Source organism: Periophthalmus magnuspinnatus, chromosome 14 (assembly GCF_009829125.3).
Source record: "Periophthalmus magnuspinnatus isolate fPerMag1 chromosome 14, fPerMag1.2.pri, whole genome shotgun sequence".
Classification (NCBI taxonomy): Eukaryota; Metazoa; Chordata; class Actinopteri; order Gobiiformes; family Gobiidae; genus Periophthalmus; species Periophthalmus magnuspinnatus.
In genome coordinates this window covers 24,380,804-24,393,972 of record NC_047139.1, presented here as the reverse complement: position 1 = coordinate 24,393,972, position 13,169 = coordinate 24,380,804, and the positions used below count along the sequence as shown (strand labels likewise).

Genomic DNA, 13,169 nt, shown 5'->3' with positions numbered 1-13,169 from the left:
ATATGGGCCACTTCTCAGACAAACTCACCACAACTGACAGACAATGTTATCAGCTACATACAAGCCCCCACCATGTGAAACATATGATTAATATGCACTAATTGAGCATAGGCTATGTTCAGGCCAACCGCTTTAATGAAGCTAAAGTTATTAATTCTTCTTCCAGGGCCATATGTAACTTTTCCTTTCGAGTTTCATCATGACCTCACCTTTAGAATGTTGTGTGTGTTACTGTTTTCTGTTTATTTCAGTAACATACAACCCAAAGTTTAAAAACAAACAAAGAGGTGTAATAAACCAGTACAAAAACCCGGTTTCAGAAAAACAAACTTCCATGTAGTTCCAGATGAAAGCAAACAATCCCAGTGCCCAGAAAGCAGCCAACTGCTTTCCATGAAACAAGGGTTCTATGAAGGACGTAACAAAACACTGGGGCAGGAATGTGCCCCAGTTACAGTTCCATGTAGGATTTTTCCCTGTTTAATTTATTACACATTTTTAACATGATAAGTTTGTAACTAACTCCCTAAAACCAAGGGCCCACGTGGATAAGAGTCTCTAGAGGTTCTACCTGCTGGTGTCGGCTGAAGGAGTACTGCACATTGTGGGGCGGGTAGCGGCTCTGCTCACTGCTGAAGCCCCCCTGAGCTGGAGGGTAGCCCGAGCTGCTCGACATCATGCACAGTGCAACGAGGCAGCAGCTTCTTCACAACTGCAGCAGTTTGGCTACACCATGTTTGGACACACACGCCACCTGCAATCAGAGGGCTGCAGTTCAGAACTAACCTTCAAAAAGATATACATGCATTTTGTAGGATACCTATTAAAAGCATAAGTAAATTCAACATGCTTCTATTTGGACATCGTGGTTCAGAATAATTCAAAAAGGGGAAAGGCCACTCCTTTAGTGACGGCCAACTGGTGCATGAAAACATGAGTGTTGTGCAGCTGCAGCAGCCGACAACCCAAAAACTGAGTCTTTGTGGGTAAATAGAACAGATAGCCGTCTGACGTTCATTTGCTAATCTATGATTTCTTTTGAGACTTCACCGTTTTTCACCGAAATGGTGAACTGAAAACAATTTATCACACATTCACACATCTCTATTAACAGATCCACAAGAAACTTTTTCAATCGATGCAGTTAAAATTAGCAAAATACAATGTAATGTCTGTAAAACTTGCAAGATTTTTAAACTACATGAGGAATAACATAGCCAAGAGAGATTTGAGAGAGGAAGAGATTTGTTATGAATATCTTTGATTATACAAGTAATCATCAATATTCATTTGTGTAAATGTTTAGACAGATCTGACGTTGGTAATCGCATATTTGGTGGAATTTCATTTGGGATTAATAAAGTATGTCTATCTATTTTTAAATAGTTTAAAGTTTGGTTCCTTTAATTTAGTCTGAGTACAGAATGTTCACTTTGTAAAGAAGTAAAAGTAATATTTTAATCGTACGGCGATTAAATCATTTGTAGAGCTTGGCGGTTTTAAAACAACCAAGCATTTTGAAGGAGGGTTTTGGAAGAATACATTTAATTTTCTTGTGTTGAAAGGCATCATGGCTCTTATTATACTTCCATGAATGGCATTGATTAAAAAGTCTGCATTTATGTTTATGATACTTAAAATCAAGCGCCATATTTACTTGTTACGAATAAGTAGTAATGAATACACCTGTGATAATCAATGAGAATAAAACTAAACTGATTTATTGTTTTAGTTACTGCTGCTTGGCCCAAGACCAACAGGACTGTGGCCTATGAAATAAATGAGTATAGTTCAGTTCGAAATGGTAAGTACTTTGATACTTCCAAAATATATTACACCAACCCCTATGTCAGCATATTTCGTCCCTCTTGCCACCCTCTGCAGTATGTCCTAAACTTAATATTTAAACATACATTTATCACGCACTTTTAACACGTATCTTGTCGTTTCGTCTTATTTATAGATAAGACGAAATGTCATCAAATCTTCTGCATGCATCAAGATTAAAAGTGGGTGGCAGCCTGGCGATTTAAATCTAGTGCTTTAAACCGTTTACTGTTTACTCAAGAACAATGCCAAACTTGGAAGGATACCGTTCATGTCGGACATTTTAAGAAAATGTGGACAAATTCCATGTCCAATGTAAAAGTAGTTACTGCTTTAGTGTTGTTGTTGATTATACTGATGCCGTTATATGCTTTCAAGTGATACAAACACTGTAAATGGAGCTTACTTTGGGGGATGGGTTTTTTGCCACAGCACAGCAGTCACTTTTCCGGAAACGCGCGAGAGGATATACAAATGCTCACACTGACTCAAAATTAAGATATATGCTGTTAAATCATTGTAATACTATATGACAGATTTTATTGTTTGTGCTAGCAGGCTAACTTAGCATGTATTTCACCTTTGAATTCTCAACCACGTCGCCATCTTGCAAGGCAGATTTTCAGCGAAGACTAGTGCGCTAAAACAGAAAGCTAATTATGCGTGTTGTTCTGTAATTTGTGAGTAAATATACTCACCTCATGCTTAGAAAATGTACCGAAGGGCAAGAATGCTATCCCTAAATAAAAGATGCGTCAATAGTTGATTGTAAATCCGCGGGTTACAGGCTGTGGACGACCAGGCAGACTAAAGGCTGCGCCGCATTTGTCCAGCTATATCCTGGAAGGACAAAAACAAATTTTCGTACAAGTCAACCCTACAGAGCACACATATGCCCTTATAAATTCACAAGACACGTCATATAATTATTTGATTAGAAATAATTTATTGGGCAAAGCAGCAATTTGATTCTATTTAAAATAAGGCTGAATAAGAGTTTTCTTGTTTTGTATCTTTCAGGACTTTGTGGTGCGCTGTCTAAAGCTTCCCCGTGTTGTTGCTGTGTGTGTAAAATGCATGGTAAAATGTAAACCGATGTTGTCGACTCAAATACTGTCGTTAAAATTTTAACACAATCTATAAATACTTGAATGTTACAGTGTTGTGTTTAATATGATTCCCCACCGCAATCACGCAGATAATTGTATTATAAGGTCTGCAACAGAAACACGGATTTACCGCGGTTGTAGATCGGTTGTATTTGATGCGCAAAAATAAAAATAAGAACATTAATCTTCTGCCGTGACAATTATTATTGTTTTGGTACATGCACGGAACAGCAACACTATGGTCTCTTGTTCCTGCACGGATTGTGTACAGTGCCGATCAAAATAATGGTTCTTTGGTTGATTGTCGTGTCATTATTCTTTGGAATTTTATTTAGATTCCTTTTCTTTCACCATCAAAAAGGGTTTGTAAAGTCATTCAAACATGTAATGTGTATTGAGTCAAACCATGGCACCGATTTATCGGCTGTAAGGGCACTGTTTGTCACCGCGCACCCGGATGATGAATGTATGTTCTTCGCGCCAACCATCATACAACTGGTTCAGTTTAACGCCAGTGTTAATCTTCTCTGTTTATCTGAAGGTACAGTTTTAATCACACTTTGTGGTTCATTATGACAGTTTAAGATACACTATGTAACTTTTATGTTGGCGGTAGTCCGCCAAATGCTTGTCCCTATGGAGATGTTATTGCTTGACCAGAAATGTTCCATAGTATGACTTTACACAGTATGACAATCATTTATCGATTCCTACAGTGAGGGGCGTCGCCTTTTCACAGATCTTACATGCAACTTTGCCTGGTGGCGTCCCTTGCTTGTCTCCATGGGGATTAGTGCCATACGGTAGAACATTCCAGGCAAGACTATAGCATATTTATGTAAAAAGAAAAAAAAGTTGGCGGACCCCTCACCAGAAAAGTTACTGCGTTTCTTGATATTTTAAGTACCAGAACAGATGAAGAACCGAAACATCTCTTGAAAACGTTCTAATCTCATGGCATCAAATAGAGTGTCATTTTATTTCTACATTTAAAAGTAACTCTTTATAACACAGCTGTGATACAATACATAACTCACAATTAAAATAGGTTTGTATTTTGCAGGAAATTATTACAATCAAGGATCTTTGCGTAAAGAAGAACTACTCAACAGCTGTGCGGTGTTGGGGATACAGGGGTCTAAGGTCTCCATAATAGATGACAAGTAAGACACCATCTCTTTCAACACTTTTTGTTTTAAGTAATGTGTTAAACACATTATTTGACTGTTGTGCTTTGTGGACTCCTCAGATGTCTGAAAAATGGATGTAAACTATCAACATACTAAATTAATGATTACTGCTCAAAGACAGTGATAGGTTTTCCCAGTGGGACATTAAACCCCTACAAGGTTTTCACATTCCAAAGAGACATCTAATGCTGTAAATGGTAGTCAACATTTATACAGTGCTTTTCTAAACCCTTTGGGCACACATACAAACACATAGGCTGCGGCAAACTCTCAACTAACTAAGCTACTGCTGCAAGCAATTGTAATGCAATAGAGCAGCCAAGAACATACATCATATTTTAGTATATGAACTTAACTGCTATATTATTTATTATTATACATAAGTATTATTATCACTTATTATTTAATCTTGTTTTTACATTTTTGCAAAGTAAACTAAAGTTTTATGTTTTCTTTTACAATTTACAGCAGGAATGTTTACAACAAACTACTTATTTATTATCATAACTCAAAGCTATAATGTGAATAATAAGGGGAACTTTTTTCTACCTTGCTTAATGTTTTTTGTGATTGTGCATTATTGCATTTTAAACAAATTAGGGCAGAAAAAAATGCATTTTTTTCTGACAGCAACACATTTTAGAACATGTTTTTACAGATCTAAAGTACACAGTTAGCAGTTTTTATGCAGAATAACATTGTTTTGCTGTTTGTGGAGGAAATTATGGTACTTCTGAAACTGCAGCTTTTGTGATTTGTTAATTGCATGTATTCAAATCACAATTTTGAGTCTTACCCTCCTTAAAATGTGTATTTGTTTAAAAAAAAAAAAAGTACATTTGTCTTCTACTTAAAATCGAAGTACTAGCTTTATTGACGGGTGGGTCTAATTCATGTTTACAAAAATACCAACATGAAAAATTAAGTATACCTTAAGATCAGTTTTTCCTTCTGTAACTTGTTATTTAGATTCAATTTGTGGACGGTCTAGTTGGATTTTTGTACCTCGATATCTGTAAAAATATTGTAGCTTTTAGACAACTATCAAGAGAAAAAAGTACAGAAATTAGACAACATGCTACTTTTACACCAGCATAGGTGTAAAACACCTATGCTGGTGACACCATGAGCTCTGATTAAGATATAATTTGTCTATTGCTTTGACTTGCCAGATTGTGTCCATTACTGTACAGGTTCAAATGAAGACCTTGTGATTCTCAGGCACTCCTTGCATGTGAATGTCTGCATACTGGCTCATCAGGAGAGCTGCATAAACTTTGGCACTGACCTGAACTCTCAGTAATAAGTTGGCCACATGCCCAGCTTGTCTGCGCTCGAGAACATTGTTGGGTGTACGTGTCTGTGCTTTCGAATGCTCACAAAGAAAGCCCTGCGTTTTATCAGTTTATGCTCACAAAGTATGTGTGAACTTTGATCCTTCTGCTGTCTGTACTTCAGCTGAACTGGAGAGGAGCCCATTTTCCCTTTCTGTGTATTTTGTTACTTGCCCCAATGCAGCACTACCCTCCTCACTCACGTCTGTCCGTGCCAACTACTTGTGAGCACTAACAATATGACCTATATTGCTCCAAACTATTTACTCTGTATGTACTCTGGCCTTTTATTTCAGTGTGTTTCAGTGTTTACCTAGATTGTGAGTCACTCCCCTTAAATAAGACGGCAACAACACACATTTCAGTTTTAAAATGGGATTTTCCTTTTAATGTTGAGTGAATAGGACAGCTGTGTTGACAGTATGTGGGGCCCTGGTGCCCCTTTGTGATCAAGCGGGATTTGAGCATGCTCCACTGCCTCTCCGCTTGCACTGCCCTGACCTCTGCATGCACTGGATCATGGTTATAGCACCAATCCAATGCATTTATCATCATCACACGTGATCAACAACAGTGAAACTTTATCATTTCTTTATAAAGGATACTTTTACAAATAGAAAGGGACTATTAGTTCTACATACTGACTGAGAATATAAATCTTGTGGGAAGGCTATACTAACTCCGTCTGCGTGGAGTCAGTAAAAGTTGACATTCATGTATTGATTTTCAACAACATTATGTGGTAGTATGAGCAGAGTCCAAATTGGCAACCGTCAGGTTGGTGGATGAGTGCTCTAACCGCTGAGCCACTTCTGCCACAAGTTCATTTTGTGCAATGGTGTAACTCTTTGAGATAACATGCCTGTGACACAGAGTGGGGTATGTACTAGGACTGAGTCTGGCTGTTTCATGGTCTGTGTGAGCAGACTAAACAATCCTAACCCACACACAATCTCCTAACTAGGCCAAAGTTCAACAACTGCAGATGCCTGCAAGCAATTAGACATCCTCATGAGCTGGGGAGGTTACTCTAGGACGTTTGCACTGTTGCCATGGCAAAGCAGACACTCTGTCTGTATCCCGTATGAGAAAGATCAGGTGTCTTGTATCTTTTGTTAAGTTTCACAAACACACTACCACCGTCACCACAGCTGCCTCCTATCACTATCTATATCTATATATATCTATAGCTATATCTATCTAATATATATAAATAAATATATATACAATACATATAATGATATAAAACCATCTATGGTAGATTAGAAAACATGCAAATATGTAGATAAAGATAGAGGCATCTATATGTAGGTCAGTGGTATTGGCATGTCATAGCAGCACATTCATTCAATGATAGACACCATGTGTGGCCTCTCCTTGCTGTTGCTGACCCTGCACCATTAGCACCAAAGCCTGCCCCTCCATTCCCCAGCAGCCAAAGATTTGTAGCCTTATCCATCACTTTCCTCCTAGTCACACAACTGTCCTGAGTCATTGTTAGTGGAGAGACCGAGACAGAGAGCCAATGAGAAATGTATACCCTCTCTGACATCAAAACCATACACTCATTCTCAGTAGACCTACACATTCAGCTTTAATTTCCCTAATTATTATGCATGTTTTGTAGAAACTTTCCAGATGATCCCAATGCACAATGGAGCATCTCCTTGGTGTCTTCTGTTGTCTCCAAACACATAAAGATGAATTCTATCAATCTGGTAAAGTCACTGTGTGTGTGTGTGTGTGTGTGTGGTGGGGGGGGGGGGGGGGGGGGGGGTACTCTACTGGCTACTCTATTCTCTTTTAGATCTAAAAGGAAATAAATGTCTTGAGAGTTTGGATTCAGTCTATTTGTTTTTACAGAGATTCAGATCAGGCACTGCATAGCCAAAGGGAGTGTGGCAAAATTAGAATCAAAGGAATTACTTTTGGTCCGCTTCAACAAAGAAAAACCCATTCAAAGGAACAGACATAGTTGAACAACGGGTAGCAGCTATTTGTTTAGGGTGAATTGTTTTCACATTTAGCTGCTGATGTTCTTGGAATCAAAGACTACATACCTTTGAGAAAAAGACCAGTAATCACAACTCATTAAAAAATACTGTATCATCATAATTACACACAGACATCACGAACCAGATGTAGAAGTGGTAGTTGAATATTGTAACCGTACCATGACATTCTCAGGAGAACAAGAATATTGAACTGAACCCTTACTTGCATGTTAGAGGTTGTGCTATATATGGGTTTACATGTTAGATTTCTGGGGCATTGTCATGGTGGAGTATAGCTCAGTTGGGGAAATACCAAGTCCGTAGTTAGGCTTTTTACACCCTCTGGTGTGTAAGTGCATAGACTGAAATGTTTTTTTAAAAATATCAGTTGTCAGCTGTCAAACAGCCCCATAGCCAGATACTTTTTCTTTAACCAAAAATTGTCTCTTTTATCTTAGCTTTGTTTTTTTTAAACACTTTTAGATATCCAGTTCTAGGCTTCCCCCACATGATGAGATATTGTGTTGTTTCAGGTGCTGACTTTTGATGGACGAGGAGTAAGTGGCCATGCGAATCACACAGCCATCTATAAAGCTGTCAGGTGCCAAGTCCTCCTTTAAAAAATAATTCAAACGTGTTGCATTCACACAAAGTCTACTATCCTGCTCATAAAAGAAAACACATAACATAAATATTTTTCAGAGGCCCTTTTGATAGCAGAGAGATCATCCATGCACAGTCCTCTGAGGCACAAGGTTCCCAGAGAGCAGCAGTTAATCCAGTCCCTCAAGTACTACGTTGAAGAGGCTACCCCAAAAACTGCATCAGACTCTGGCTCTGTGTTTGTCCCTTTCACACAGTCCTCTATCAGAGCAATGGTGTGAAGTGAAGTCTGCTCCCAAATCATATCCCATGATTCCCATTAGACTTGAACCCACATGGCTGTGAACTCATTTCACAGTGTTAATTCTCATGGGCTTCCTGTTGAATTTGGCTTTGGTCAACATATAAACAACTGCACATGGAAACTCGATTTAGGATAAACACTCACATTAATTGTGGTGAGAAGCACGGAACTCATCTTCTCGGGTTACATTGTACTAATTGGGCCTCAAGGTTGAAAAGGTTAAGTTCTAGAGTGCACAGACAACATAAAATAATTTGTCAAAATTTTAAATATTGATGTATTTATGTTGCAATAAAGAGACAATTGAATGAATGAATGAATTTTATTTTGGTTAACATTTTTTGAAACAAAAAACAAAAACATTTTCTTCATTAATTACAATCAAAAAAGGAATAGGCTGAAGCCACGTGCTTATGTAAGTCCATCCAAGCCAATTAATTGTAAATAACACTACTTTTGTTTTTGTGACATTCTATAGCCATCTTGCTTATACAGGACACCTGCCCATTGGTAAGTTTACATCAAGCTACCAAAATTGTATATGTCTTTCAAAAGTCTAAGAATCTGACATTAGTGATATGCTTGTTCCAGTTAAAAACTACATGCAAATATATATTTTTAATTACAACAATTTATTCCACTTGGTAGAAAAGAGGTTATAAATGCATAGAGATTTCTCAAGTGCATCGGCGCCCTCTTGTGGCAAAATTTTGTTACTAAACAAATCGCAAAAAAAAAATACAATCTGTCAACTGGACTAAACGTTGTAGAAGGGAAGAGGTCGCTGCTAGGAGCTAACTACACTGAAACTCAAAACCTATTGTCTACAGGTCTACAGACAAAAGGTTTTGAGTTTCAGTGTAGTTATCTCCTCCCTTCAGGTAGATACAAGGCAGTGTCCACCGGTAATCTGACCACAACATGAAGAAACGGCGTGGATGAGCAACGAAACGTCTTTGTCCTGTTAACAAATTTTATTTTTCTTTTGCGATGGATCAGACCTGGATGACTGAGGGATTGCACATATAGGTTACTTACTAGACAAATGTTGCAAAATATAATGTTCTTCGCTAAGCAAAAACTCTGAGCAAAAACAATAATTATATTAATTTAGTTATTAGGGGATCTACTGAAAACAGTACAACTCTCAGTTTTAAGTTAAATACTGCATACATGAGAGACCAACTACATCACAACCAAACTTCTACTTCTGTTGTGAAAGGAAACTAGAACTACTTTGAGTTAATCGCGCATGAAATCTAAACTTGTTCACGTGGCAGCTGTGTGGCAGAACACGTGAGGCTTTTATATACATGCTTATTTTAGGTCACCTTTCACCCATCTGACAAACTCATTAATTATGTATTAGTATTGAGGTGTCAACATCTCACCTGTTAGACTGGTTTTACTCTTGTGACTTGAGGCAGGGTATAATCCATAACAGTACAATGTTTTCCTTAGAGGAGACTATGGTGGCCCCCAATAATCTTTAAAAAGAGTAAAAATAAGCTTGATTTGTTGTGTAATTATAAATATGTAATACAAGTAGCTTTATTTAACCTTTAATCTGTCCTTTTTGAGTGGTAGAAGCAACATTTACTCAGAACAAAATGTATTCAATTAAATTATTCAAATAAAGATTACTTGCACTGCCACAGTCACTGTATAAACCTATGGGAAATAATGCAGTATGTTCTGAGTTTATCTATAGCATAAAATTAACCTAATATTGTGTGTTTGTGCCAACTCAGACTGCTGTTTGCTGTCACTGGAGACTGTTGGAGTGATCAGAAAGTACCTCTCTCTTCTGGAGCTTCCCCTGAGCTGGCTGCTGCCCTCATCTGTGTGCTGTATGATAGGCCTAGAGGGCTACAGACAAGCCAAAGTGAGCACTAAAATAGACTGTGTAAAATAGGGAGTGTTAAAATAGACTGTGTAGTCCAGTTGTCTCTAATGTTAGGTTTATGTTTTCACCCTTTCATCCTTGCCATTAGGGATGGGACAAGATCTCGTAAAATAAAATTTTGATAAGATCTCATGAGATTATTTTCCTTGTGTATTAACATTTGGATTGAACAAAAAAAAGGGTTACACCTTTTGAGAAGCTGCAGTTCCTGAAAGAAGTGCTAACAATGAAGTACAATGACAGCAAAAATAGTAAATAAAATTTTTTTGATCAAAATTGAGAACTGAGCCACAAAATTGATTATAAATCAAAAAAATCACAATCTCATCTTGGCTCGTGGACTGAATCTTGTAACTTGTCTCATCTTGTCCCACCCCTATTCACCATTTAAAGAAATACATATATGATATAAAAACACACATAAAATTAACCCCCTTTTGTCTCCGCAGGCTGCTATGCTTTGTCATCGCACCCAGCTACTGTGGTTTCGGTACCTGTATGTCATGTTTTCACGCTACATGTTTGTGAATACTTTTCACATAATCCCACAAGGACCAAAAAATCTCAAAATGTATTAAATGTTAATTTTTATTTGACATTTTATCAAATGTATATTTACACAAATTTAACTAAATTAGCTTTACATTCATTCACATTTTGAGAAATAGTCAGGGGCCAGGGTTGTATCAGCAATGATTTTTAGCTCTAATGCTTTAGCTATTCTTTTATCCTTGACCAATCTATCAAAAGTCAGTAATCTACTGTATGTACTCATCAGAAACACTACAATATAAACATTAATATAACTATGTTGAGTTGGGTCTTAACACAGATTTTAACACTATTTTTACACAGAGGTGAATAAAAAGTATGTTATTCCTTGTTATTCTGTGTCTGTGTCATTTACGGGTTTCGACATGTTGCGAATACTTTTATGAGCTTGCATGCTTTCTTCCCATTGGGCACCACAGAAGTTTTCAACAGTAACACTTCTTACTGAACCTGGGTCCAAGCAGTGAGGGGCGATACCTAAACAAAGACCACTGCTTTTAGATTTCAACACAGTGAAGCAAGATGTTTACAGCACATGAGAGCTGTGACTGTCTTATGTGAGCTGTTGGATCATACCAAAACCATCAGGGTTAGAGCGAGGACTGTAGAAACTTTGAACTCCACAGGTTTTACAGAAAGTGTGTTTAGCCACATGTGTGTTAAAAGTGTACGTTGTCAAATTATCTGACCCCTGTGAGCAAAAACATTTATTGGTTTAATAAATTAAACATTTTCAATTAAGTAGTATTATCTTTTAAGTAAAATTCTTACCTGCAAAAGTATAAAGTTACTTTTAGGGATGATGAAATGATGGTTTTGTTTCTTGGTGCAAATGCTACAACTGTAAAGTCAACACGCATGAGGGTCATTTACAATATATCAGAACCCGAAATTCTGGTTTGATGAAATTGTCAGGAAACAACATACTTGCAGTGAAACACATGGAGGTCTGGGGAACTTAAAACTTCAAATCTAACAGCTCCACAGTGGCATCCACCAGTATGTTTGACAAGGTCCATTCTGTTAAAATAAAGCAAAAGGAATCACAACTTATGACTTTGTATCTATGCCTTTGTCACATCTCATACTGCTAGGAACTGCTAGTAAAAACTGGGGTTTACCTGTTTTCCCGAATGTTCTAGAGAAAATGTGACCTGATTATTGTGAAATGTGTTGGCTCTGGTCCCACCCTTTACTGTTATACAAGTCCTCTGGCAAAGTCCAGACAAAGTTCATGAATAAGAAAAAAACACATTCATATTCAACACCTTTCACCTAGTTCACCTGTGTGTTAACGCCTGTTCAATATACATGAATATGTTTTCATAGGCCTGAAAATTAGCATTGATCTATCTAAGCTATTTGTAATCCCAACTCCTCCATTTGGGCAAAAAAACACTTTGAAACTGAACAATTCCCTACTTAAACTATTGTTTCTTTATGGAAAATTTTAGTTTAAAGTAAGCAGGGCAGAGTAAGCCTACAGCAGATTGTTAAAAACACATTTTTCTGAGGTTGAACCAGTTGAGCAAGGCACCCAGCCCTGTTGAAAACACTGGTGCATCAGCTGGGGTTGGGCGTCACATGGCAGCCAGGGATGAGTAAGGGAATATTGTGACCTATATATATATATATATATATATATATATATATATATATATATATATATATATATATATATATATATATATATATATATATATATATATATATATATATATATATATATAAAATAAGAGAACAACATAACTTGCCAGAAACAAAAACAGGCTAATACATATCTGAGTTGGGAGTGGGGTGACTGTCTGACTGCCCTAAATAGGAATGATCATATTAAGGTCAAACTATTCATAGCCTGAATGTTAAGACTAGTTAGCCCCCTTAATCACAATTACCGACCAGACTGGCTAGCTAGGCCAAAAGACCCTAAGCCAAATATGAAGCCAACAGATAGACTAAATAGAAAGTAACATATTTTCTACACGACTGTCTTGATAGTTTCAGTGAAAACCGAAACTGTTTTTGTTGGGGATTTCATTTAGCTTATAAAGGCTTTATAATAAAACTGCAAGTCATTTAAGTAGGCTACTCGTGTTTGCAAAGTTCAAAACTGAGGTCGGAACTATACATACAACTTAATGCTTGTTACCGGTCGATGTAGCTGAACTTTGATCATATGGTGACCTGCTAAATTTTATAGTCACGAGCGTTTAGTCATCAAAGATAACTTACTGTAACTCAGCAACCAATCGTTGGTGAAACAAACAACTCTGTCAGCCAATCAGGAACCCGGAAAGCTTCTGGTTGCCGGGGTTGTTCTAGCAAATTCTGGTTACATCGTGCTGTCGTA

General features: G+C 37.3%; 3 protein-coding genes across 7 annotated transcripts in view; 1 reads left to right on the top strand and 2 right to left on the bottom strand.

Moving 5' to 3' along the window:
- ncor1 (nuclear receptor corepressor 1) overlaps positions 1–2,648 on the bottom strand; it is a 35,702-nt gene extending 33,054 nt beyond the window's left edge. For all 4 annotated transcript variants that reach the window (XM_055226836.1, XM_055226837.1, XM_055226838.1 and 1 more), the window contains exons 1-2: positions 2,526–2,648; positions 572–754 (exon numbers count right to left, since the gene is read on the bottom strand). In XM_055226836.1, the coding sequence (XP_055082811.1) occupies positions 572–679 (108 nt within the window). In that variant the 5' untranslated portion in view covers positions 680–754; positions 2,526–2,648. The remainder of the gene's footprint in view (positions 1–571; positions 755–2,525) is intronic.
- A 557-nt stretch (positions 2,649–3,205) lies between these two features.
- Positions 3,206–11,299, top strand: pigl (phosphatidylinositol glycan anchor biosynthesis, class L). Its single transcript, XM_033977893.2, has 7 exons — positions 3,206–3,477; positions 4,000–4,099; positions 7,088–7,178; positions 7,988–8,055; positions 8,840–8,871; positions 10,113–10,246; positions 10,717–11,299. The coding sequence occupies exons 1-7, from the start codon at positions 3,222–3,224 to the stop codon at positions 10,843–10,845; spliced, it is 810 nt and encodes a 269-aa protein (XP_033833784.1). The 5' UTR covers positions 3,206–3,221; the 3' UTR covers positions 10,846–11,299.
- Positions 11,151–13,139, bottom strand: cenpv (centromere protein V). Of its 2 annotated transcripts, none has more exons than XM_033977901.2 (5): positions 13,052–13,139; positions 11,747–11,839; positions 11,591–11,660; positions 11,396–11,510; positions 11,151–11,296 (listed from the first exon to the last, which is right to left on the bottom strand). In XM_033977901.2, exons 2-5 carry the CDS (start codon positions 11,836–11,838, stop codon positions 11,151–11,153), a joined length of 423 nt encoding a protein of 140 aa, XP_033833792.1. In that variant the 5' UTR covers position 11,839; positions 13,052–13,139. The 2 variants fall into 2 exon arrangements, with proteins under 2 accessions (XP_033833792.1, XP_033833791.1); XM_033977900.2 differs by lacking the exon at positions 13,052–13,139 and adding an exon at positions 11,941–12,030.
- Positions 13,140–13,169: the final 30 nt, after the last annotated feature.

Bases quoted from the DNA above. Each gene is read 5' to 3' on its own strand.
- pigl (XM_033977893.2), top strand. From the start codon at position 3,222: ATGGTTCTTTGGTTGATTGTCGTGTCATTATTCTTTGGAATTTTATTT. The intron at 8,872-10,112 runs GTAAGTTTACAT...GTGCCAACTCAG, and splicing joins TACAGGACACCTGCCCATTG to ACTGCTGTTTGCTGTCACTG. The intron at 10,247-10,716 runs GTGAGCACTAAA...TTGTCTCCGCAG, and splicing joins AGGGCTACAGACAAGCCAAA to GCTGCTATGCTTTGTCATCG.
- cenpv (XM_033977901.2), bottom strand. From the start codon at position 11,838: ATGGACCTTGTCAAACATACTGGTGGATGCCACTGTGGAGCTGTTAGA. The intron at 11,661-11,746 runs GTATGTTGTTTC...TTGACTTTACAG, and splicing joins CTCCATGTGTTTCACTGCAA to TTGTAGCATTTGCACCAAGA. The intron at 11,511-11,590 runs GTAAGAATTTTA...TTTTGCTCACAG, and splicing joins GTAACTTTATACTTTTGCAG to GGGTCAGATAATTTGACAAC.